This window comes from Solenopsis invicta, chromosome 6 (assembly GCF_016802725.1).
Source record: "Solenopsis invicta isolate M01_SB chromosome 6, UNIL_Sinv_3.0, whole genome shotgun sequence".
NCBI lineage: Eukaryota > Metazoa > Arthropoda > Insecta > Hymenoptera > Formicidae > Solenopsis > Solenopsis invicta.
In genome coordinates this window covers 25,046,679-25,067,225 of record NC_052669.1, presented here as the reverse complement: position 1 = coordinate 25,067,225, position 20,547 = coordinate 25,046,679, and the positions used below count along the sequence as shown (strand labels likewise).

The following is a 20,547-nucleotide window of genomic DNA, read 5'->3' as shown; positions in this document are numbered from 1 at the left end:
ACTTCAATGGTAGATAGACTTCTTGACGGTCTCAGTCTCGGCATCTGGGCTTTGTGAGGAGAACAAAGGATATAAATGCATATCGGATATAATGCTCCCGAATTCTTCGAATTCTACATAAATTCAACCAACCTGCTCTTGTTGTTTGCTTACTTTATTATATATATATATATATATATATATATATATATATATATAAATCTTACGATGATCTTATAAATCCGCAGAAAATTACTAATTACTAATTGCGAATTGCGAATGTTGAACTAGAAAGTACACGCGTATAATATGTTAGCGTAACAAGCGGCGGTATATTAATTACACGGTAGGATATTACGTAATCCATAGTAAGATACCCGTTAGCGGTGGAAATAAGCGGGAAATAATGAATTGGCTGCGCGAGCTCGTTAATTCTCTATCATCGACATCGCCTCGTCACAAATAACTACCTTCCCTTCGTGACAGCAAATGGGCTCGGTGCTCTCCAAACCAGTGGGTATCCAAAGAGCCATATTACACGATTTTATGTATACGGCCACCTGTATGAAAAGCAAAAAGATGAAATAACAAAACGCATCGTTTTGTTACTGCGAAAATTACCATCCAAAAAACGTCGATAAAGCGAAATAACCGAAGCGATGCAATCATGTTTCATTCATGTGAAATAATACGTTTTTATTATTCACCCACCTATCTCCAATCACATTTACATACTACTGTTTATTTTTTCGAGTTACATAAAGATACAAAATTTCTTTTTTCACTCAATTTTGCTTAGAAAATATTTTTTTATTCATTTTTCAATCGAAACTACGCCCAGAGAAAAATTTCTTTGAGTAAAAAAAAATTTGGTTGAATCAAAGAAATTTGCTTTGTTATACAGTTAAAAAAGGTTTCTTTGATTCAAAGAAATTTTTTAATTATTCCTTTTATTATAATTAAAGAAATAGTTTGATTGTGCAATGCATGTTTTTTTAAATATATTTTTAAAATCAGAACAACTGAATAATTTCTTACATTTCTTAAATAAAATTATTTGTTTAAATTAAACGAATAATTAATTTATTTTAAAAGAGACTAATAACGTCATTTCTTGGAATCAAATAAATTTTTATTTTCCTAAAAGATATTATCACATCAATTTAAAAAAAAAAACAAGTTAAAGAAATAATTTCATCAATTTAAAAATAACTTTTCTCTGGATGTAATCTTGTATGTATAATATAAAATGTATATACCGCTTACCTTGAGATTTTCGAAATGGCTTTTCAGTTTTTCGCAAATCAGCATCGGTGCCTTATCCCGAGCACCTTCAGCCTAGACATTACACAATTATCATTATTTAATTATTTTCCGTACTTCTTTATTTTCTTTGATTATAGAATAGAAAAAGTTAGCGTCTACAATTATTTACATATATTCCCGATTGAACAATAGATATCACGTTTTTCGTAGTCAGTGAAAAAGTGATGCAACAGGCAGCAGAAACAGTAGAGAAACAAAAAATACACACTTACCAAAGCGATACATAATTGTTGACACGTTTTCGCGCCTTCTTGATCGCAGCTCACATTATAGTGCAGCGTTTGATCTATTATCAGCTTCGTTTCCGGAATGAGAAATACCCCGCAATTGCACGCACCCTTCGCGACTTCCTCTTGCCTAGCAGGACGCAATTTTCGTTTCAAGTGAAATGTTACAATAATCGTGAGCTCAATTGCGCGAGAATAAAATTATACATTTCAAAGAAATTTACTAGACTCGCGAATTCATTTGATGGTAATTATTTCCAAGAGAAAGGAGCTTTATATTAAACTAATGACTTTGTAACCAACGTGAGAGAGAGAGAGAGAGAGAGAGAGAGATTATTAATATTGTAATAAATCATGCTGTCATTCCGTTTTATCCATGTACATATTAATGGGAATTGCATTAATAGATTTATTTGCTTTAACTTTCGTTATCTTCGAGATACAATTATAATTTAATTGCAGTTATAGTTACAATACATTATAAGAGAAAAAATCAAAAGTAAAGGCAAAATTCATTGTGCGCGATCGAACTATCTAGCGGACAATATGCGTATGTTGCATTTTGCTAGCTTCTCTTTGTTTCAGTTCCCGTGTAATTTAAAAATTGTCTTCCGTTTTCGGTTGTGCCTCGTATAATATAATTATAATATATAATCTGATGTAATTACAATTAAATAATAATAATCTTTAATATATATATATATATCATAATTATTACAATCACAACTTATTAAGAAATTTGCAACTACTACTTTTGCAAGCAAAATACTTGAATAAGTATTCGTAATGTTACTATCTTACATTGCGAGACGCAAAATTGCCATCAAGAGAAATAATCGTCCCGCTGCCTCCATTGTACTTGAATTTACACTTCACGTTGAGATCGTCACCTTATCCGCGAGAACAAGCCGTACCTGCGATTATCACGGACGATCGAGCGGCATGCGGCATATGTAGACTCGCGTAATCGCCCCGCCGATCCTCTCCCCTTCGTACGAACGTAAGTGCGCGCAGCGGAATGCACGCGTAATCACGCGATACCATTGTTAGTTGCGGGCGTCCTCTTCGCGGTGATTCGAATTTTAGCGTCGATACCCAAGCGCCGCGTTCCCACAGAGATAATCACTGTCGCGTAATGTAACCCGAGAATATGCCCATCGTCGAACGCGTGTACGCGTTCCGTTTCATCGACGTACATTATCGGCCTCGGCGCGAAAAATATTACGCGAAACTCCCATTAACGTGGACACCGTCTATTTCTCAATCGGGAATACACATAAATAATTGTAGACGGCAGCTTTTTCTATTCTCGAGCACGTTAGTGGTTGACAAAGAAGGAAATAAAGTGATAAAAAGAATTAAAATATAATATCGAAATTGTGAATGTCTAGGCTGGAGATGCTCGAGATAAGGCACCAATGCTGATTTGCGAAAAGCTAAATGTAAATCCTAAAGTAAACAGTACAATGCATTTTTATTACGTATATAAGATTAGCTCGGTTTGAAAATGTAGAATAATAAAACTGGTGCACGCAACGCGATGTTATTTTGATCAACTTTATTCTTGTAACGTCTGCTTAAAGTTGCATGCTTGTGCCTCGTACCTTTCGTAAATCAATCCCCGAAAATAGTGTGTTTATAAGATGTTTGCCTAAGTGTTACGTAGATGTTTCATTGGAGTTTTGAAGGTATATTTATTAAACATTTATTGAACGTTTATGAGATGGAAATTTAAACGTGGAATTGTTTATGAGATGTTCACGACTGTTTGATAGACGTTCGAAAAGTGTTCTACGTTTTCAAAATGTTGCAAATGCTCAAAGGATGTTTTACAAAACACCCTTTGAACAATTGCAACATTTTGAAAACATCCTTTGAACATTTGCAACATTCCGAAAACAAATATAACTTTTAGAGCATCTATCAAACAGTCGTAAACATCTCATGAACAATTCCATGTTTAAATTTCCATCTCATAAATATCCATCTCTTCATTAAATATTTAATAAACATACTTTTTTCGCCAAGGTCTCCAAAAGGTTCTCTGTTCTTCGATCATCCTAATTTTAAAATCAATTGTCTTTCGATGAATCTCTCCTGAGAAATGACTGTGAATTGGAATCTTAGAATTGTAGTAGATAAAATATAATCGCGATCTATAAATAAATAAATAAAATAACATCTGGAAATAGAAAATGATTCGCCGGATTTGGAACATTCAATATATTATGTGCCTTTTTATACACAGTTAATTAATATTTTATGATCGCAGCGTTTAATGTACATTAATGCGTCCAATAGAGTTTATCATAAATTCTACAAATAACAATGATACATATGTAAATATTGTATTCATGTTTACATATAAATTTTATTGTATTTATATATATGTATATATAAATGTACAATATCAATAAAAAATATTTATATAAGCGAAATTATAGCTTTTTAGAAACAACACGTATGCTTATTTGCATATAATAATTTTTTCTAAATATATATATTGAAAGTTAAATATATATATTGAAAGAATTACGAGATACCGGAATGATATATTCAAATTAATATAAAAGCACAAGGTTTTGCTTTAAAGTGATCTGAGAAAAAAAATGTTTTATAATATTTACGATTTAGAAGGAAAGAACGATGAAAACTGAAATCAATACAACAGAAATCAATAACACTAATATTAATTATTATCAAACTGTAACAATGAAATGATCGCATTTATTCTAATTAATTTACTTTATCATTTTAAATTGTTTCGGATTTTTGGCCGAGAATTTCTACTGTTTTTCCCTTTCGTGCGGCGGCCGATTCAGTAGTACAGTCGGTCACGTGACGGCACACCGTCAGCCGACGACGTACCGTCGATACCGTCTGTCCGCCTGTTTCCACTGGCCCCGTCATGGCGTCTGTCATCAAAGGTGCGGCATTCACGATATCGTCCTAAAACGCATGCACGTACGCTCAGTGGACGATGTACTTAACGTATTTACGTTAGGCATTACTACCACTATTGTCACTGAATCATACGTTTCCGCAGACACAGGCGAGATCTGGAGCAGATTGTTCGACCATCGTCCATTTATTCAGGGGGAGGTCACATTCTTTCTGCGAGAGTTTCAGGTGAGCGAACGTTGAGATCGTAGACTCGTCACGACTGCGGCACCGTTATGTCGACTCTGATAAAAATAAATCAGATTGAAATTTAATTAGATATTTTGTCGAGATTCAGATTTAATGCTTGGACATAACCTATGAGTACGCGATCAAACAAAAACACTGATGGAAATTATAATTGCTCTTAATTGCATACTACAAACGTTTTAATATTTTTCTTTTATCATAAAGTTGAACTAGTTTTTCTAAATTACAAATATTTATAAGAGATACAATAAAATATTAAGATATTATAAATCAATATAGTTCCTAAAAATGTTATAGATCTTTTTTCTGTATTTTATAAACTATTGCATGTCGAGTACTTATTTTGTAAATGCTGCATATAATGTGCATAGTATGATTGTAATAGATTTTCAATATAATCCTACTATCCTAGACAGATACATCTGTTCTTAGGAAAGAAGATCTGACAGGGAGGTAGAACGCCTGTTTAAGATACTTGAATATGCAACCGAACTGAAGGAGAGTCAGCTGGATCGCATCGAGCAGCTGGGCGATTGTCATTTACCCAGTCTCAAAGCGAACGTGGATGTCGCTTTGAGTATGTGCAATAGTGTTTTACAAAGGGAAGAAAATTTTGATAGCGTACGTATGTCAACTTTTGCATCTCTCATCTATCTCGTAATGCAAGAAAGACAATAGATTCATAGGTACTTCGATTTTGTGTAGGACAACGTTTTGAGCGAAAACAGATCGCTTAGAAAGAAGGAGTGGGAAAGATTCATAAATGATATGAGTGACAAATGTCAGAAAGTAGATCAGACATTCCAGGAGAAGGAAAACGAAATACAGGAGTTCTACATTGACCTGGAAAAAAAATTGCATATTACGCCATAAGAATAACAATAATTTTGAGGTCTATTTATCTATGCTATTGCCTCTCTCTTAGTATTTCGACGTTTAGTATAAAAATCTAATTTTCTTAAGATAGAGAGTTGTAATTAATTCTATTAAGACATTAAATCTATTTAGATATGCCACTAGAGTCAATTGTGGATCCTACTGTAACGATAAAACCGTCTAAGAAATTGTTAAATTTTATCTTGCACGATGTAAAAGATACGGATGATGCACCCGATGGCATCGCCTCCTTGCGCAAATCAAAAAGACATAAGAAAGAAAAGGTGGCAAATGCCACGTTAAAAATCGAGGACCTTAGATGGTTGAATAAATATCTAAAGGAACATAGGAAAACTGATGTGGAGAAGATCTACCTGCATGAACTTTTCGACGATTCCGATGTGATATTACCGACGCCGAAGGAGACTCCACGAAATCCAGAATTGGAGGCTAGAATACAGAAATTAACGGCGCAACAAAACACTCGGGAATATCAGGCTATGACGAAAAGTATCGATTCCGTGCGGAAATTCCTACCAGAGGACACCCTCGCGTATCAAAGTAAAATAAAAAATATAAACATCAGCGAAAGAAACCAATATTGGTCAAAGCTTATCTTGGTTCCTAATACTTTTGAGTTATACAATTCCTAGTTTATGCAAAGTACATATTGTACCATTTGCACAAAATTATTTTTAGGATTAAGATCCACTTTGACTTGTATCGGCGTCTTTCCCTTATATTTAAAAAGATATTTTTACATAATATTCTTAACTGTCCTTCTGTTTCTTAGCTTATAAAATAAAATTTGACGTGGCTTTCTAATGCCATTTTTATTTTGCAGTGAAGCAAATGAACAAGCAACTGATCGCCGTCGCGCAATTTGTATTTTCTGTGATAGCTGGCTTCGCTTTTGGATTTATCGGGGTGGAACTTATAATCGGGGACCTAGACTTTGGATTTAGGTTACTTCTAGGTATAATTTGCGCGCTAATCATAGCGCTGGCAGAGATCTACTTTTTAGCTCTAAAATTAAGTGAGAATGGTTTCGACGTCACGTCCAATTCTAAAAAATTACACCAAGACTAACATTCAAGCGTTTTCAGTTATTTCATTATATTGAATATATTATAGCAAAAAGAGTTTTAAAATGCTGATAATATAAAATAATACGCAAGCTACTTTCGCTAACTTTGTATTGTACAAAAATGTTAAAAATGTACATCGCTCTTCTATGATAATTATATAATATTAGATCCTTGAAGATCAAATAAAACAAGATATCATGGCATTATTTATTATCAAAGATAAAAATCTGAGACATGATTATAAATAAATACACTGTTAATGTAAGAGATTTAATTTCTTACATTAATCCATTTAATATAATTGAATGCATGAATAATGAATATTATGAGAAATATATAGTTTATGTATGTGTGTGTATATATATGCACACACACAAATATATGAGAGAGAAATATGTGCAAAAAAGATTTTGATAGTGTACTTTCGTCATTTCTAAGCGTATAAAAAATATCTGCTCCTTTTAGACAAATTCTCATAATCTATTACAAAATGAGTCATTATTGCTGACTGTGTCTGTTTTACTCATTTACTAATATATACGAACAATTTTGATACTAGATAAATTATTCTAGGCATACATGCGTGAGATTTTATAAAAGAACACAAAATAAACCTAGGTGGGTTTGTTAAATAATTAAAGTTTGCTAAAAGTGAAAACCTAAAAATTCTCATCTCTTATGGTTCTCCTCACTGTCACTTTTTACACTGCTCTCACTTTTGTCACTGTCCGAATGACAAGCTCCGTTCTCCTTGGTCTCGCTCTCTCGTTCACTGCTAGAAGAATTGTCCCCCTTCGTCTCATCGCTGTCCGAACAAGAGTCTGAGTCAGAGTCACTATCGCTATCTGAATCCGAGCTGCTCTCAGAGGAACTGCTACAGGATGCCTCCCTAGCTGCCATCATCTCCTTAAACTGTCGGACCGTAATTTTCCTGGGCATTATCTCCCGCAAGAACTCCAGTGTGTCATTGGTCTGTACCACCTCTGCCAAATGTTTGTAGTCCAGCGAGGATCCCTTGTTACTCTGCATGTGTGCCTCTTCTGTCAGGTAATGTATGAAGAGTTCCTGCAAAGGATCTCATAAGGTAAAAATGCTAAATTAACAAAACTAATGAAATTATGTTGCAAGATTGAGTAGTAATCAATATATAGTTTAAAGCACCAGAGCGAAATATATAAAATTAACAACAATTAGACATAAGATTCTGCTCAAAAAATTAATATTTAAAATATATAAAATTAATATTATGTTCGAAAGTGACATATTGAATATAATCGCTATTTATTGATTAAGTTAAATTGATAAATCGTCTCGATAAGTTTATTCTGAAGCATATCTCTAACCTCTAAATGTCTTACCGTTGCTTTTGTAACCAAATACAAGCCGTCTTGGCCAACGGTATCGACGCTAGGCGAGCTTTTCATGATCGTCTTCACTCTCGAGATCGGTAGGCGCAGCTCCTTCAACTTCACCGTGGAGGTCTGCGTGCTCATCGTGCGTACACTTTTTCTCTCTTTTTATAAAGAAAAAGTAGTGAAGCTGAGCGAAAATAAAACCGTGAACAGAGCTAACAGAAAATTCCACAGTTTAAAGCGTACTGATTAGTTCGGCGATGCTCTCTCGCGCCGTAGATAGCGCTGGTTTTGTCGTCAAACATGGATCAAAAAGTCGCGACAGAGGAGAAACTTCGACGGTCAATCACTCTCAGTTTGCTGGTCAATTATACTACAAAAAGTGATTGGTTATTGCGCCAGATTGACGAAGAGCGATATTTATAAATATGCACATTAATTGTAAAGTAGAGTCGTAAATTTCAGATTACACAAATCATTTGCATATTGTTTACGTTATATTTACAAGAATCTTTTACAGACAATACAAGTAATGTAAATTATTATAAGTTGGATAATGTAATACAGAAAAAAAGTAATCAAATTATAAAATTGTTATATCTGACTTTAGTAATAATAAAATGAAAATATATATTACAAATAAATGGAATATAATTTTCACAATTTTGGGCAAAATTTAAATTTGTGATCTATGGATTACTATTCACATAAATGACACGTAAGTTAACGATTTACACGATTTACATTATGTAAACATAACTTATATTTTACGCGTAAATGCTCAACCTTGTTATAAAATAATATTTATTCAATTCAGATTAATCTTTTTAAGTGTTTTCAATTTCTTACTTTGTTATTGGCGAATTAAAATACAACTTCATAATAAAACGCTGTTGCATAAAAATTCGCTACACGGATTATATTTGCAATATTATATATATATATATATATATATATACACACGTGACGTTCGATAATTTTCTTAGGTTCACTTGTATCAATGTAATTAATTTTAAAATCGGTTTAATTTACTTTCTAGCTTTTTCTAATTTTTGGAGCTAAAAAAAGATAAAAAATTAAACAGAGTTTAAAGTTAAGCTAATTTGCAAATGGTCCTTAGAAATACAAATAAAAAATGTATCGTGAAAAATCGATCTTACGATCATAAGACTGTTGAAAAGTCTACAGTTAAGTCTTCAAATAATATTCTATTTGGAAACAGCTATTTCTCTATGGAATTTTCTTCTTGAAACTTTTTCTACTGTTCTTCTGTTTGCCATGTGATCGTAAAACAAGAAACAAATAAGAGATACATATGGAGCGCACGATGCCTTATTTTACTGTACATAAAATAAGAGCGAGGATTGAAGGGAGAGCAAGACAACACATCACTCTGTTTCTCGCCGATTCCAAAACAGGTTACTGTACTGTACAGCCAGGATGTTATTTCAATCTCCATACACGATAGATTTGATAAAAATATTTTACAAAGCCCGGTAGCGATAGAATTCCATAACTAAATAACTAATGTTGATACCAGCGCATAATGTAGTGATGTATGTTAACAGCAATATGGGCAGAGTAGACAATATCAGATGCGTTTTATGGAGTATTTCGATATCTGAAATAAGAACAAATACAATGTAACAATAAGGAGAGAAGAGATAGAGTGTTACCTGAATTATTCAATCTTAACTTACTTGCATAACCAAGAAACGTAATGTAAATGTAATAACTGATAGCTATGAACCAGAAAGTATTCCCAAGAAATCGCGCCGAAAACGTATCGTTATTTATCAAAGCTGTAAACAAACAAAAAAAACTTTAAATAAAACTCAACGACACACTTGATGACGACAAAAAACAATGCAAAGTCTCACCATTATATAAAAATAGTTGTAAAATGTGGAGTATGATTAATGGTGGAAATACTGCGTTCAAATGGATGTCGAATGCGTATCCCCACTCGACGTCTTGTGTTCGGTCTATCCTGAGATATCGATTGGTCATAAACCTACAAACAAATATATAGAATTGAAAAATGAAGATAAAGTTGTTATTAAAGCTCTAGCCTTAAATTGGCAAACTTAGAATATTAAAATTTCTTTCATAAGGCTGAAAAGGCATAACCTAAAGATAATTAGTATACTCACCAGAATATTGTTGCTATTAATAATCCAGCGGCTATGTAATCAATGAAGACCATATAAAATAACAACTTTACAAATTGGAAGAATCCTAAGCTCAGTACTATAGCGAAACCAATAGTGGATATGCAAAGACAGCATGTGACCAACACTAAAAATGCAGGATCGTCTCTTGCAAATTGCGATTTTGTTTCTGCAAGAATCCAACATGCATGGATGTAAGAAAATAAATTATATGATTATAATATATCCAATATATTAATGTAACACGTACGTTTTCTGTTTTGGAAGTTCCTGTATACTTTCTGTGGTGCTATAAACAAAAAAATCATTTGCCAGACTGCGAACTCAAAGTCCATTTGCTCGAATTTCAACAATTTTCTCAAATATTTATAGCACTTGGTTGCCGCACCCATGCAGTTGTGTCTGTAACAAGGATAAGTTATACAATTAAACTTTGAGAAGTTATAAAAATATAATAATAAAAATAATAATACAAAATAAAATTAAATTACTTTGTAAAAAGATGTTAAGTTGAATGATAATTATGTTGACCTTTATGATGCAATAGGAAAAAGGATGACTCGTGGGCTCAAACATAGGTATTGCATTCGACCACTTTTTCATTTATTTGGCAATAAAAAATAATTGATAATAAAACAATATAATTTAATTATCTTTGAAATTTCAAAACTTCCACAAATAGAAATCGGTCTGAAATACAGAATACCCATGATTGGGCTTTGAGGGTTAAAAAGTAATAAATTATCAAAAGAAACGACGTATATCTGTAAACTGCATCACCTGTAAACGATCGGCATCGGTAACGACGACGAGAATTCTGTCGGAACAGGTGAATGACACCGACTTGTCGGCGGCGAGGTGGAATACTTCATTTTCGCTTTTTTTTTGACAGCTCACACCTCACACTGTCACAATTCGCGCGGTCACTCTTAGCAGATGAACATAGCCCTGTAAAACTTCTAGAGGAAATAAAAGGAGAGTTTTGACTGACTGGTGGGTACTCAAGTGCCTTCAACCCACCTTTGAATTATAGCACGAAAGTCCTTATTCTCGATAATAAACTTTGGCGACGATTTTAGGTTATGTTCACATTATGAATAGCCCGAAACTGCCCGTGAATCGACGCCCTCTCGGCGAGTGTCGCGATCGCGGGAAACAGTACGTGAATCGACATTTAAGAAACAAGATACGTAATGAAATGATACAAAAATATTTTATTTTATAGAAAAAGATATACCTCGGTAGATTATCGCTCACTATTGTGTGCTTGCAAAATAATTTCAGGTTACTTATTTACGCCTATCGAAATTAATATTAAAAGCGTAATACTGGACGGTCAAAAAACCAAAAACGATAGCAGCGAGGAACGTCTCTGCTTGTACTTACCTCGTTTTATTCACTTTCTATTTCACCGACTCTCTATGACGACGCTATAGATAATCGAAAAAAAAATAAAAAATAAATTCGTTTTATAAGCTAGTACATTTTGTTTTATTCATTTTTTGCTATACTAAAAGTGCACAAGTTTAATGAAATATTCTAATTCTTTATTTATTGTAGTTATTGTAGTAATGGCCTGTACTTTGACATTAAACGTAATTCTAACGTTAAGTGTAATTAAATGCAATATTCCTTCCATATTTTTTGTTTCAGTATTATATAATACTGTCTCCGAATTCCAAACGATTAAAATACATATATGTATATTTTTACAAGATTTATTTGGATGTATGTGGAATTAATAAAAATTAAATTTTATTTTTAGATTGAATAAATAGATCGATTTATTTTATTTGCTCATTTTGTACTTATTTCCTAGGATTTTTGCGGTTTTATATAGAACATTAAAAGATTAGATGGAAAGGTTTATAGCGTCTCGCCATATTTTTGCGTTTAATATGTACCTATATTTTTAATAAGGATGTATATTATTTAATCTTAAATTATTATTAAATAATAACGAGAAATTCCGCATTCATTGAGATGCTAAGATCATAAAAATAGCCAAGAGATTAATTCCGTATTATAAGATAGGTTAGGAGAGAGTTCAGTTTACAGTCGTTCCGGGAAGAAATCTGTGATTTCGGGCTCGAGAAATCGCTCCTGATACGCGGAGATCATGCAGAGCAAAGAGGTATGAGGAAGTAAACTAGTACTTACCCCGTTTTATTCACTTCCTACTTTACCGACTTTTGATGACGGCGCCGTAGATATAATCATGACACTCGATTATCTACGGCACCGTCATCGAAAGTCGGTAAAGTAGGAAGTGAATAAAACAGGGTAAGTACTAGTTTACTTTCTCATACCTCTTTGCTCTGCATGATCTCCGCGTATCAGGAGCGATTTCTCGAGCCCGAAATCACAGACTTCTTCCCGGAACGACTGTAAACTGAACTCTCTCCTAACCTATCTTATAATACGTAATTAATCTCTTGGCTATTTTAACGATGTCTCCAGCACCTCAACAAATGCGGAGTATGTTTCTATTATTTAATAATAATTTAATAATTTAATATTAATACATCCTTATTAAAATTATACATACACAAAAATATAGCGAGACACTACAAACCAGAGAGAATGTCGACTATGAAATAAAGTATAAATGTACCAGCCTACCCCTACTCGCACTAATTAGTGCGTCGGAAATTCGAACGTTATAGGAAAAAGGTCGGCATAACCGCTCTCAGGTTTCTTTCTGACGATAGTAATTCTCGGTAATGTCAATATTCTGCAATTTATCCAACGTATCACGTAATTTTTTTAATTTATTTAATTTATCATATATATTCTTTAACACGCTATAGCATAATCGATATTTGTGCGTTTTTTTTTTGTAACACGATGTCTTTTTACAAAGTGATTTAATCTTATTTTACTGTACATTTTTATGATACATTGTAAAAAATAACTCTTATGCGATTATTAAAAAAAAGGAGTTAATATAATCTTAATTAATTAAATCGATATTTACGTGTGACTGTATGCACAGAGATCTCGCGATCGCAAGCCTAACACAGTAAGAAACTGCATTGTAACACGTCCTGTATATTAGATATACGACTGATTGATTTCTCTGCATAGATGCCTTACGTAGTTGATTAGCGAATTAGTCTTGGATAGGCCTGTAGAAAACGCAATGCACGTTATGCTTACGCACGTATATTGCTACTTGAAAATACTATAAAACTCAGATTAAAATATTTTTTACAGCTCTTTGAAAGCATATTTAATTATATATTAATGTTACTGTGTACTGTTATTATTATGATTATAATTATTATTACTCAACTATTAAAAACACGTATCTCCCTTTGTCTCATTCATAAATGATGTAAAGTAGAATATAATACACAAGTTAGCGAATTAAAAAAAATGCTCTTATAAAATAGAAGTGTCTCTTATATATATTTGCGCTGCACGACATGTAGGTGTGTCGTCACGAAATAAATAAAAAGTCGACAAGATTCTGTAAGTTCTGGTCAGAACGAGATAATTGTGTGTGTGTGTGTGATTTAAACATGAAAGCTCTCGCATTTCTCTGAATGTCCAAATAGAAATATGAACTCTTTTAATTTGCTTCCGCCGGGCTCTGCCAGTAATGCGCCTGCATAGACAATCTTTGATTGTTACTTGGCTTGAGAGGTGTCACGCAACGGGCGGCGTCCGGAAATCGCTCGTGATAACGCTCTAATCTCAGGTACTTCACAGTCACTAAATTACCTAAGAAGAAAATAAAGAAAGCATGACATTATAGTCTGTACATTGAAAACTAACATAACGCTGACGCAGGTTGTAACAACAATTATATTATTAAAGATTATCTTTAAGATTTTTACATTAAACAAACTTTTTTCTTTAATTACAAAAAAATGTTAAATTAAAAAAAATTAAATTTTTAAGTTTTTTAAAAGATATAGATACACATATAATGTGTAATTCGTAATAAATTTCTTATTAATGCTGTCTAAATTCTGTGAAAATTTTACTATGATCACGCCAAAAATCTGCCAATGTTCAAGAAGTTTACAGAATAAATAGGACATACCATCAAACCAACAACCGTGTAATGCCCTGTAAGCTTTGCCAGCATCCTCCTGCGACATACATTTCATATAAACGCAGCCCTCACGGCTACCAATGTCCACTCGAATGTGAAGTATCTTCACACCTTCCCCACACTTCTCTAAGATAGCGTCCTGCACTCTCGTCTCCCAATCATCTTCGGTTTCGCTATATCGTGATATAGAGAGCGATTTAAGTCATCCGATCTTAAGTTACAAATCGATCTTAAATTATATACTAGTATGTTACTTACATATCTGGATCAAACATGTGCCTAATTTTCAGACAAGGCGTTGGCGAACAAGTCAAACTGTTAACCGATCCCTCCATCGTTTCGAATGCTTGTCCCTGCCAGACCTTTGGCTTCTTGCCTAAAGTCGTGTTTTGCATGGGAGATTTGTTCAAAGTGTTATTCGGCAACCATCGCCATACATGAAACTCTTCTCCTGCCACTTGCTGCACCTCTCTTCGAATTCTGAATATATCAAGATATTTAGTTATTTTTCGTTAAGTAAAAAAAGATAGAAATACACGAAAGATCTTTTTACCTGGATTCGTTTTCATCTAGAAACTTCACTGCCTTTTCCCAAAGACCTGACATTCTTTTACGATCCTTTGGTGGAATAAGATTGTCTCGTACGTGGTTTATGGCGAGGAAACTTTCCTGCGCGCCAGGTTGCGTGGACGCATTTTGATGATGTGTCTCAACGATACTTATAATATCGCTAACAAGCTTAAATACTTCTCTCTCCGTACATTTCTTATATCTTTGATACCAAAGATATGATTTATAAATTCCAATACCTGTTAATAAGACTGAAGATGCACAGCCACCGTTATAAATCTTTCGATACATGTATTTCTATCTATATAAGCATTGCAATACCGTAAACAGATATTACTTTGCAAGTTGCTTTCTTATAAAACAGCATGTTTTTATTTATTCTATATTTAAAAAAAATATAGCACTGCATCACCAATGTACTTCAGAATTTAAAGAAACTCCTCGTTACAAAGTAATTCCAGTTTACGATAGCATATTAAAAACGAAATTACTTCGCTGAATAAAATCGTTTTAAAATGCAACTAATTTACTTAAAGTATAGCTTACATTACACCATGAAAGGATAGTGAATAATAATCTTATGAATACACATTTTAACAGCATGCATATAAGAATCTTATAACACATAATGAAAGTCAGCAAGTTTTCTCAAAATAAACAGTCTGTTAGAACTTTACCGATTGCCACTACAAGGAGAGAAGAAAAGATGGTAAAAAGTTTGTTCTTAACGAGGCATTGCATTGGCAGCTCGGGATTTAATACCGCCATTCCGATTTTTCCATTTAGACGAGCGGAAAATATTTTATCCTGCAAATAATTAAACAAATATATTAGTTCGATAATAAGAAAAAAAAAGAGCGAGATATAGATTGACATATGATAATATTTACTAAAGTATCCAATATTTCTGTAGTCTCTCCGTTATCATTCACATCGATAAGCGAAATGCCCCATTTCGGGTTTTTAATGATCAAGAACTGCGCGCTGTGCAGATCATCCTTCACCTCGAGGCTCGTCTAAAAGCGAAGATTATACCTAGATTATATACAGTTCTTGTATCATAAGACGCAAGTAATTTCATTCCTCAACCCACCACTTTATCGCTTGTAAACATCCTTATGATATCCGCATCTGTTAAATATGAGTTCTCATTCGAATTCTCACATATTTTTGATATTGCCTTTCTCGTTAGGATGGGTTGCAGGCGTCTTAACAATTGCAATACAGATTCTATATGTTCCTTCATTATGCAATTTACCCCAGGCGCTTTAAGATCAGGAGCTCCATCAAAGAAACATTGTGGTATGTTGTTATCTATAAATACAGGTTATATGGAAGTATAAATAAAGATATATGACATATATTAAAAAAAAAAAAAAAACTATTTATAAATAAGTTTCTCGAAAAACATTATCTAGTAGTATACTTCAAATGAAAAACTGCCATTTTTTCAGATAAAATCATATTAAGTAACAGGTGGAAAAAATAACTACAGAAAAATGTATTTTCTCTTTGAAAATGAAAATGGCAATCCTTTATTTGAAAAATTCAGTCTTGTGTTCAAAATTACTTCCTCTCCTGTATACAATGTAAATTAATTCTTTTAAATAAACTATATTTGTTATATATAATGCATAGATTGGAAAGAATATCTAAATGCTTACAAAAGATTGAAAATTCACTAAATTTTCTATATTTTTGTACATTTTACAAAATATAGAAGATACAATAAAAAATATATATGACTCAACCATTTTTTTGATAGAGCAACAAATAATTTCCATTCTTAAACTTTAAGGTCGATCTCTTCTGCAAAAATTAAAAAAATGTTTTAACACGATTGATGTATTTTTCCGAGCTCTTTATAAATTTTATCTTTATCTACCAAAAAGCATCTTATTATTATTGACTAAATTAAATGATACAAAATGCGTGTCCGCAAATATAGATTGAAATACACTGGAATAGATACACAGAAAGAACGGGAAAAGGAAATAAAATATCCAAATTAATTCAAGAGATATGCGATTTTTATTATACATATATATAGAGAAAGCAAAGTACATATTCAAGAGATTCTCTTGTACGTGTCTAATTTAGTAAGCTCGGGATAATTACTTTAGCTTTATAAAAATAATTGAATGATTGAATGTTAGTAATAATTAGTAATAAATATATAACAATAGTTTGCTCCAAATTATGAGCTCAAACTTCATTTGAGAATAGAATATTAATACATTTTGCTTTGCGCATTGTTACTTATGACAATCAAACATATTTCTCAGAAATCTTTCTTCTCCTTTTAAATTATGTCTCTCGGAAATCTCCTCTAGTTATATCTCTGCATACCTACCCGATGAAAGTGATGGAAGCGTCTCTGTTTTCCCACCAAGTCCCAAATATATTATTGCAAGGACTACAAAGAATAGGGCAAGTACCGCCACGAGGGCCATCGACACAATATTCTGATTGTTCCGTACATCCTCCCTGTTGGTATTCGACGTCGATGGCTTGTAAGTCGTTCTACTGAAAATATCCCGAACTCTATCGGTGGATAATGCATTGTGTCTCGAGCTAAATAGCATTTATGGTTACGTTACAAATAATTCAGAAATAATAATTCATATATACCTTGGCTGACTCGAATACATGCTCCTTAAGGAAGAGAAGTGGCCATTTGAATCTCTCTCTTTCACTTCTGGTAAACCGGATGACAAAGTATGGCGTAATGTAGGACCTAAAGTTATTAAAAAAAAAATTAAGTATGTAATATGTGAAATAAAACAAATTAGGCACATGTTATTTTATATACTTAATACAGAATAAACTTCTTATTTTGAACCAACAGATTAAATATTTTTTAATAATTTAATCCGAACAAAATAAATAAAATTAGCTAACAACAGTTTTCCAATAATTTAATTCAAAATAAATGCCTTATATTAGATTTTATTGCACATCAAGAAAATTACTTACTTTTTAAGCTCGGCAATGTGGACGATGATGGCGGCGTGTTTATTAAACTGACTCGCGAACTGAGCCTTCTTGTAAACTCTGATAAAAATGGGGTTTCATAGTTTGCAAGAAGATCTCTCTGATTCGCACTATCCCTTCCACTCACATCCTCCTTTGGAATCTGGAACGTCGGAGAGACGTTCATAGGAGAGGGAGAGAGTTTCATAGGAGACACGTTGTACTTGCTGTCTTTCATCACATAGGTAGGCCTGGTCTTCGACATCTGATCGTAATCGAGAGTTCCGCGATCATATCGAGAATCGTACAGTCTATTGCTGCTTGGATTGGACAGATACTTGTCATATGACCGTCCATACGAGCTGCTGGTATCCTCCACGACATCAGAATCTGATCCAGTTTCCAAACCGTCAGACACGTAGGTCCTCTGAGTCTTGATAAACTTGCTCTGTGTAGTCTTTGAAGTTGTGCGAGTCGTCGAAGGTATGCTTGAGCTATCAAAATTCATGTTGGGATCTTTGAACTCAGAATGCGTTGACATCAGAGTCTCCTTGATTGGATTTTTTGTCGTGCTCGTAGCTTCAGGAGGAATAATCGATGGTGGTGGCATCGGATTTGCCAGTGTTTGCCGACGCAGGTTTGCGCTCTTCTTCTTCTTGACGACATTTGTTTTTGTGTCGTCGTCTGTGTCATCGCTGCTATATCTAACGCACAGATGAAAATAACAATATCAAGATATAGATACAGAGCAATTTTTGTGTGTTCAATATACTGTGATTCAATTAAAAGTATAAAAAAACATTTAGACTAAAATCTTAAACATGATTTAAACTCTGTGAACTTTCGTAATAGAATTTGCAGTTACTTAAAAATCTATTGCTCCTAAAATAAACAGTTTCATAGAAATTAGTCAGAGATCAAAGAAAATGTAGCTGCATCCTATAAACAATTAGCATAATGAACTAAGCGTCATTGTGTCACACATTGCCAAGAATGGAGTGTAAACATTGCAGCTCTGTATACCCTCTTTCATTCAGAATTGATAGATAAGTACTACAGAGAAAAGAATCTTGGCATCGCGTCTCCAGTCGTGTCGGAACGTTAAGACTCGTTATCACATGCCGTGACCTCGCGTGAATCTGAAACCTCGGCGAGATCGTACTAATCTTTCGAACTACTCGCTCCTTCTTCCTCTCTCTTTTGTCCAAATCTCGAGCTTACTTCAAGCATATAAACATGACATAGCTGAATGAAAATTCGTGTCGGTGTATCTTCCCCGAGGAAAAACGCTCACCTAGCGGCCAACGAATGGCGGGATCCTTCTCCTCCCCCTGTACCGCTACGGGCCTCCATAAGGTTCTTCAGTTTCTTGACGAGTATCTTGCGGGTCGTCTGCGTCACCGGTCCCACCGGATACCCGTACTCCCTCAACTTCGTCCGCAGCTCGGAATCGCTGAGCGCGTCCACCGACATCTTGTCTCACGAGCGAGTGATCGCGTTCCCGAGAGCGAGGCGAGACCCGGCTTGAAAAGAGAAATGCCCGACCGGCGACGCTCGTATCACGACGTTGCGAGACGTCTTCGCGCTGCTTCGCTCCGCGGGCCTACCGCTGCTTCAGCTCCGCTCACGTTTATTTCGATCGATGATCAATCCTTCGCCGCCCGCCGCCTTCGCGCGAGAGACGCTTGCTTGCCCGCTCGCTCGCTTGCTTGCTCCTCTCGCACCGCTCGCACGTCCTCACGCACGTGGACGACCGTGGCCCCGGCTGTGTCCCGGTCTATGCGCCCGCACGACCAAGCTCACCCTCGGCTCCGGTAAAACCACACCGTGTGTGTGCGATCACACGCGCACCACCACCCGGCTCGTTTCTCTTTCCACACCGTTCGGTTTATTGCGCGGCTGCCTTCGGCCTTCCTCCACCGCCAAACAATTCAACTCGCTCGGTAACTGAAAAAAGAAAAATGGCGCAATTTCCCAACGGTCGCGATCGCGCGTATACGAGATATGCGGCTTCATGCGCGCGTGGCGTAGCGTTCCTCGCGTTCCTGCGTTCGACGCGGCGTCGTTGCGCGCTTCTCGAGATGAGGATCTCGATTGCTCGAAATGATCGAGCGAATCCTCCAATCGGCGACAAGCGAGACTCGCTATCGGATTGGTTGGATAAATGGCGGGAGCTTTAGATTGAGCTCACGAAGAATTTAAAAAAATTGACGGAATGCGAATTTTATAGATAAATCGAGCTTTGAAATTTTACGAGCCTTTTCCCATACATGTTGTTGCTTCGAAATGTAAAAATGTATATACTGAATAAAAAGATCAAATTTGGAAGCAAAATTTGTGCATAGCTTGCATGTTTCTTAAAACAATTTTTAAATATCGAAGAAAAAGAAAAATTAACAATTTTAAAAATATCTAGAGATCAATAGCTTTAAAAAGAACTTTTTACCGTCAGCTAATTTAGCTGCAAATTAAAAATGTAAAGGAAATGATTTGAAAAGCATAAGTTCATCTTGTTTAAGTTCATTTTAGATATATAACTTATAACTTTGAGCCTCAAGTAACACGAAAACGTTTAAAAACAACACATATAAATTTCATTAAAATTAAATATAAATTAAGTAAAAATCAATTATTTAAACATATTTTAATTAATGAAAACTTATATAAAAATTAATTTTAAAAAATTAAAATACACATATCAAAATACGTAGCACACAAAATTATAGAATTTAAATGGGCTATAAACACGCATACATAAATACACGGCATCGT

At 34.3% G+C, this 20,547-nt stretch overlaps 6 protein-coding genes across 10 annotated transcripts in view; 2 read left to right on the top strand and 4 right to left on the bottom strand.

Annotated features, from left to right (window-relative positions):
* Positions 1-5,703, top strand: part of LOC105200488 (biogenesis of lysosome-related organelles complex 1 subunit 5) — a 99,295-nt gene extending 93,592 nt beyond the window's left edge. Inside the window, exons 3-5 of the mRNA XM_011168063.3 lie at positions 4,355-4,661; positions 5,115-5,303; positions 5,388-5,703. Coding sequence (XP_011166365.2) covers positions 4,355-4,661; positions 5,115-5,303; positions 5,388-5,555 — 664 coding nt within the window. The 3' untranslated portion in view covers positions 5,556-5,703. The remainder of the gene's footprint in view (positions 1-4,354; positions 4,662-5,114; positions 5,304-5,387) is intronic.
* On the bottom strand, positions 159-2,558 carry LOC120358149 (follicle cell protein 3C-1-like). Its single transcript, XM_039451039.1, has 4 exons — positions 2,334-2,558; positions 1,518-1,662; positions 1,246-1,317; positions 159-539 (listed from the first exon to the last, which is right to left on the bottom strand). Exons 1-4 carry the CDS (start codon positions 2,384-2,386, stop codon positions 408-410), a joined length of 402 nt encoding a protein of 133 aa, XP_039306973.1. The 5' UTR covers positions 2,387-2,558; the 3' UTR covers positions 159-407.
* On the top strand, positions 5,388-6,866 carry LOC105200487 (transmembrane protein 199). Its single transcript, XM_011168061.3, has 3 exons — positions 5,388-5,574; positions 5,691-6,119; positions 6,403-6,866. The coding sequence occupies exons 2-3, from the start codon at positions 5,693-5,695 to the stop codon at positions 6,645-6,647; spliced, it is 672 nt and encodes a 223-aa protein (XP_011166363.1). The 5' UTR covers positions 5,388-5,574; positions 5,691-5,692; the 3' UTR covers positions 6,648-6,866.
* On the bottom strand, positions 6,842-8,356 carry LOC105200486 (chromatin accessibility complex 16kD protein). The gene is made up of 2 exons (XM_011168060.3): positions 8,005-8,356; positions 6,842-7,711 (listed from the first exon to the last, which is right to left on the bottom strand). Exons 1-2 carry the CDS (start codon positions 8,137-8,139, stop codon positions 7,316-7,318), a joined length of 531 nt encoding a protein of 176 aa, XP_011166362.1. The 5' UTR covers positions 8,140-8,356; the 3' UTR covers positions 6,842-7,315.
* A 1,034-nt stretch (positions 8,357-9,390) lies between these two features.
* On the bottom strand, positions 9,391-11,337 carry LOC105200501 (protein unc-50 homolog). Of its 2 annotated transcripts, none has more exons than XM_011168073.3 (7): positions 11,190-11,337; positions 10,950-11,128; positions 10,420-10,571; positions 10,152-10,338; positions 9,879-10,012; positions 9,699-9,800; positions 9,391-9,619 (listed from the first exon to the last, which is right to left on the bottom strand). In XM_011168073.3, the coding sequence occupies exons 2-7, from the start codon at positions 11,039-11,041 to the stop codon at positions 9,483-9,485; spliced, it is 804 nt and encodes a 267-aa protein (XP_011166375.1). In that variant the 5' UTR covers positions 11,042-11,128; positions 11,190-11,337; the 3' UTR covers positions 9,391-9,482. The 2 variants fall into 2 exon arrangements, with proteins under 2 accessions (XP_011166375.1, XP_039306971.1); XM_039451037.1 differs by having other exon boundaries at positions 10,950-11,125; positions 11,190-11,320.
* A 1,981-nt stretch (positions 11,338-13,318) lies between these two features.
* Positions 13,319-19,790, bottom strand: LOC105200502 (inner nuclear membrane protein Man1). Of its 4 annotated transcripts, none has more exons than XM_011168076.3 (11): positions 19,070-19,790; positions 17,779-18,479; positions 17,434-17,539; positions 17,156-17,346; positions 15,896-16,116; positions 15,693-15,818; positions 15,480-15,609; positions 14,786-15,041; positions 14,491-14,712; positions 14,221-14,405; positions 13,319-13,895 (listed from the first exon to the last, which is right to left on the bottom strand). In XM_011168076.3, the coding sequence occupies exons 1-11, from the start codon at positions 19,246-19,248 to the stop codon at positions 13,744-13,746; spliced, it is 2,469 nt and encodes an 822-aa protein (XP_011166378.1). In that variant the 5' UTR covers positions 19,249-19,790; the 3' UTR covers positions 13,319-13,743. The 4 variants fall into 4 exon arrangements, with proteins under 4 accessions (XP_011166378.1, XP_011166377.1, XP_011166379.1 ...); XM_011168075.3 differs by having other exon boundaries at positions 14,786-15,053; positions 19,070-19,789; XM_011168077.3 differs by having other exon boundaries at positions 14,786-15,053; positions 17,156-17,325; positions 19,070-19,789.
* Between the last annotated feature and the right edge of the window lie 757 nt (positions 19,791-20,547).

Bases quoted from the DNA above. Each gene is read 5' to 3' on its own strand.
- LOC105200502 (XM_011168075.3), bottom strand. From the start codon at position 19,248: ATGTCGGTGGACGCGCTCAGCGATTCCGAGCTGCGGACGAAGTTGAGG. The intron at 15,610-15,692 runs GTAAATATTATC...AATTATTTGCAG, and splicing joins CAGAAATATTGGATACTTTA to GATAAAATATTTTCCGCTCG. The intron at 15,054-15,479 runs GTAAAGTTCTAA...GTGCATCTTCAG, and splicing joins TCTCCTTGTAGTGGCAATCG to TCTTATTAACAGGTATTGGA.
- LOC105200486 (XM_011168060.3), bottom strand. From the start codon at position 8,139: ATGAGCACGCAGACCTCCACGGTGAAGTTGAAGGAGCTGCGCCTACCG. The intron at 7,712-8,004 runs GTAAGACATTTA...GATCCTTTGCAG, and splicing joins ATTTGGTTACAAAAGCAACG to GAACTCTTCATACATTACCT.
- LOC120358149 (XM_039451039.1), bottom strand. From the start codon at position 2,386: ATGGAGGCAGCGGGACGATTATTTCTCTTGATGGCAATTTTGCGTCTC. The intron at 1,663-2,333 runs GTAAGATAGTAA...GCGTCCTGCTAG, and splicing joins GCAATTTTGCGTCTCGCAAT to GCAAGAGGAAGTCGCGAAGG. The intron at 540-1,245 runs GTAAGCGGTATA...CTTTTCATACAG, and splicing joins GCCATTTCGAAAATCTCAAG to GTGGCCGTATACATAAAATC.
- LOC105200487 (XM_011168061.3), top strand. From the start codon at position 5,693: ATGCCACTAGAGTCAATTGTGGATCCTACTGTAACGATAAAACCGTCT. The intron at 6,120-6,402 runs GTAAAATAAAAA...TTTATTTTGCAG, and splicing joins GGACACCCTCGCGTATCAAA to TGAAGCAAATGAACAAGCAA.
- LOC105200501 (XM_011168073.3), bottom strand. From the start codon at position 11,041: ATGAAGTATTCCACCTCGCCGCCGACAAGTCGGTGTCATTCACCTGTT. The intron at 10,572-10,949 runs GTGATGCAGTTT...TCCTTGTTACAG, and splicing joins CCGATGCCGATCGTTTACAG to ACACAACTGCATGGGTGCGG. The intron at 10,339-10,419 runs GTACGTGTTACA...GGATTCTTGCAG, and splicing joins GAACTTCCAAAACAGAAAAC to AAACAAAATCGCAATTTGCA.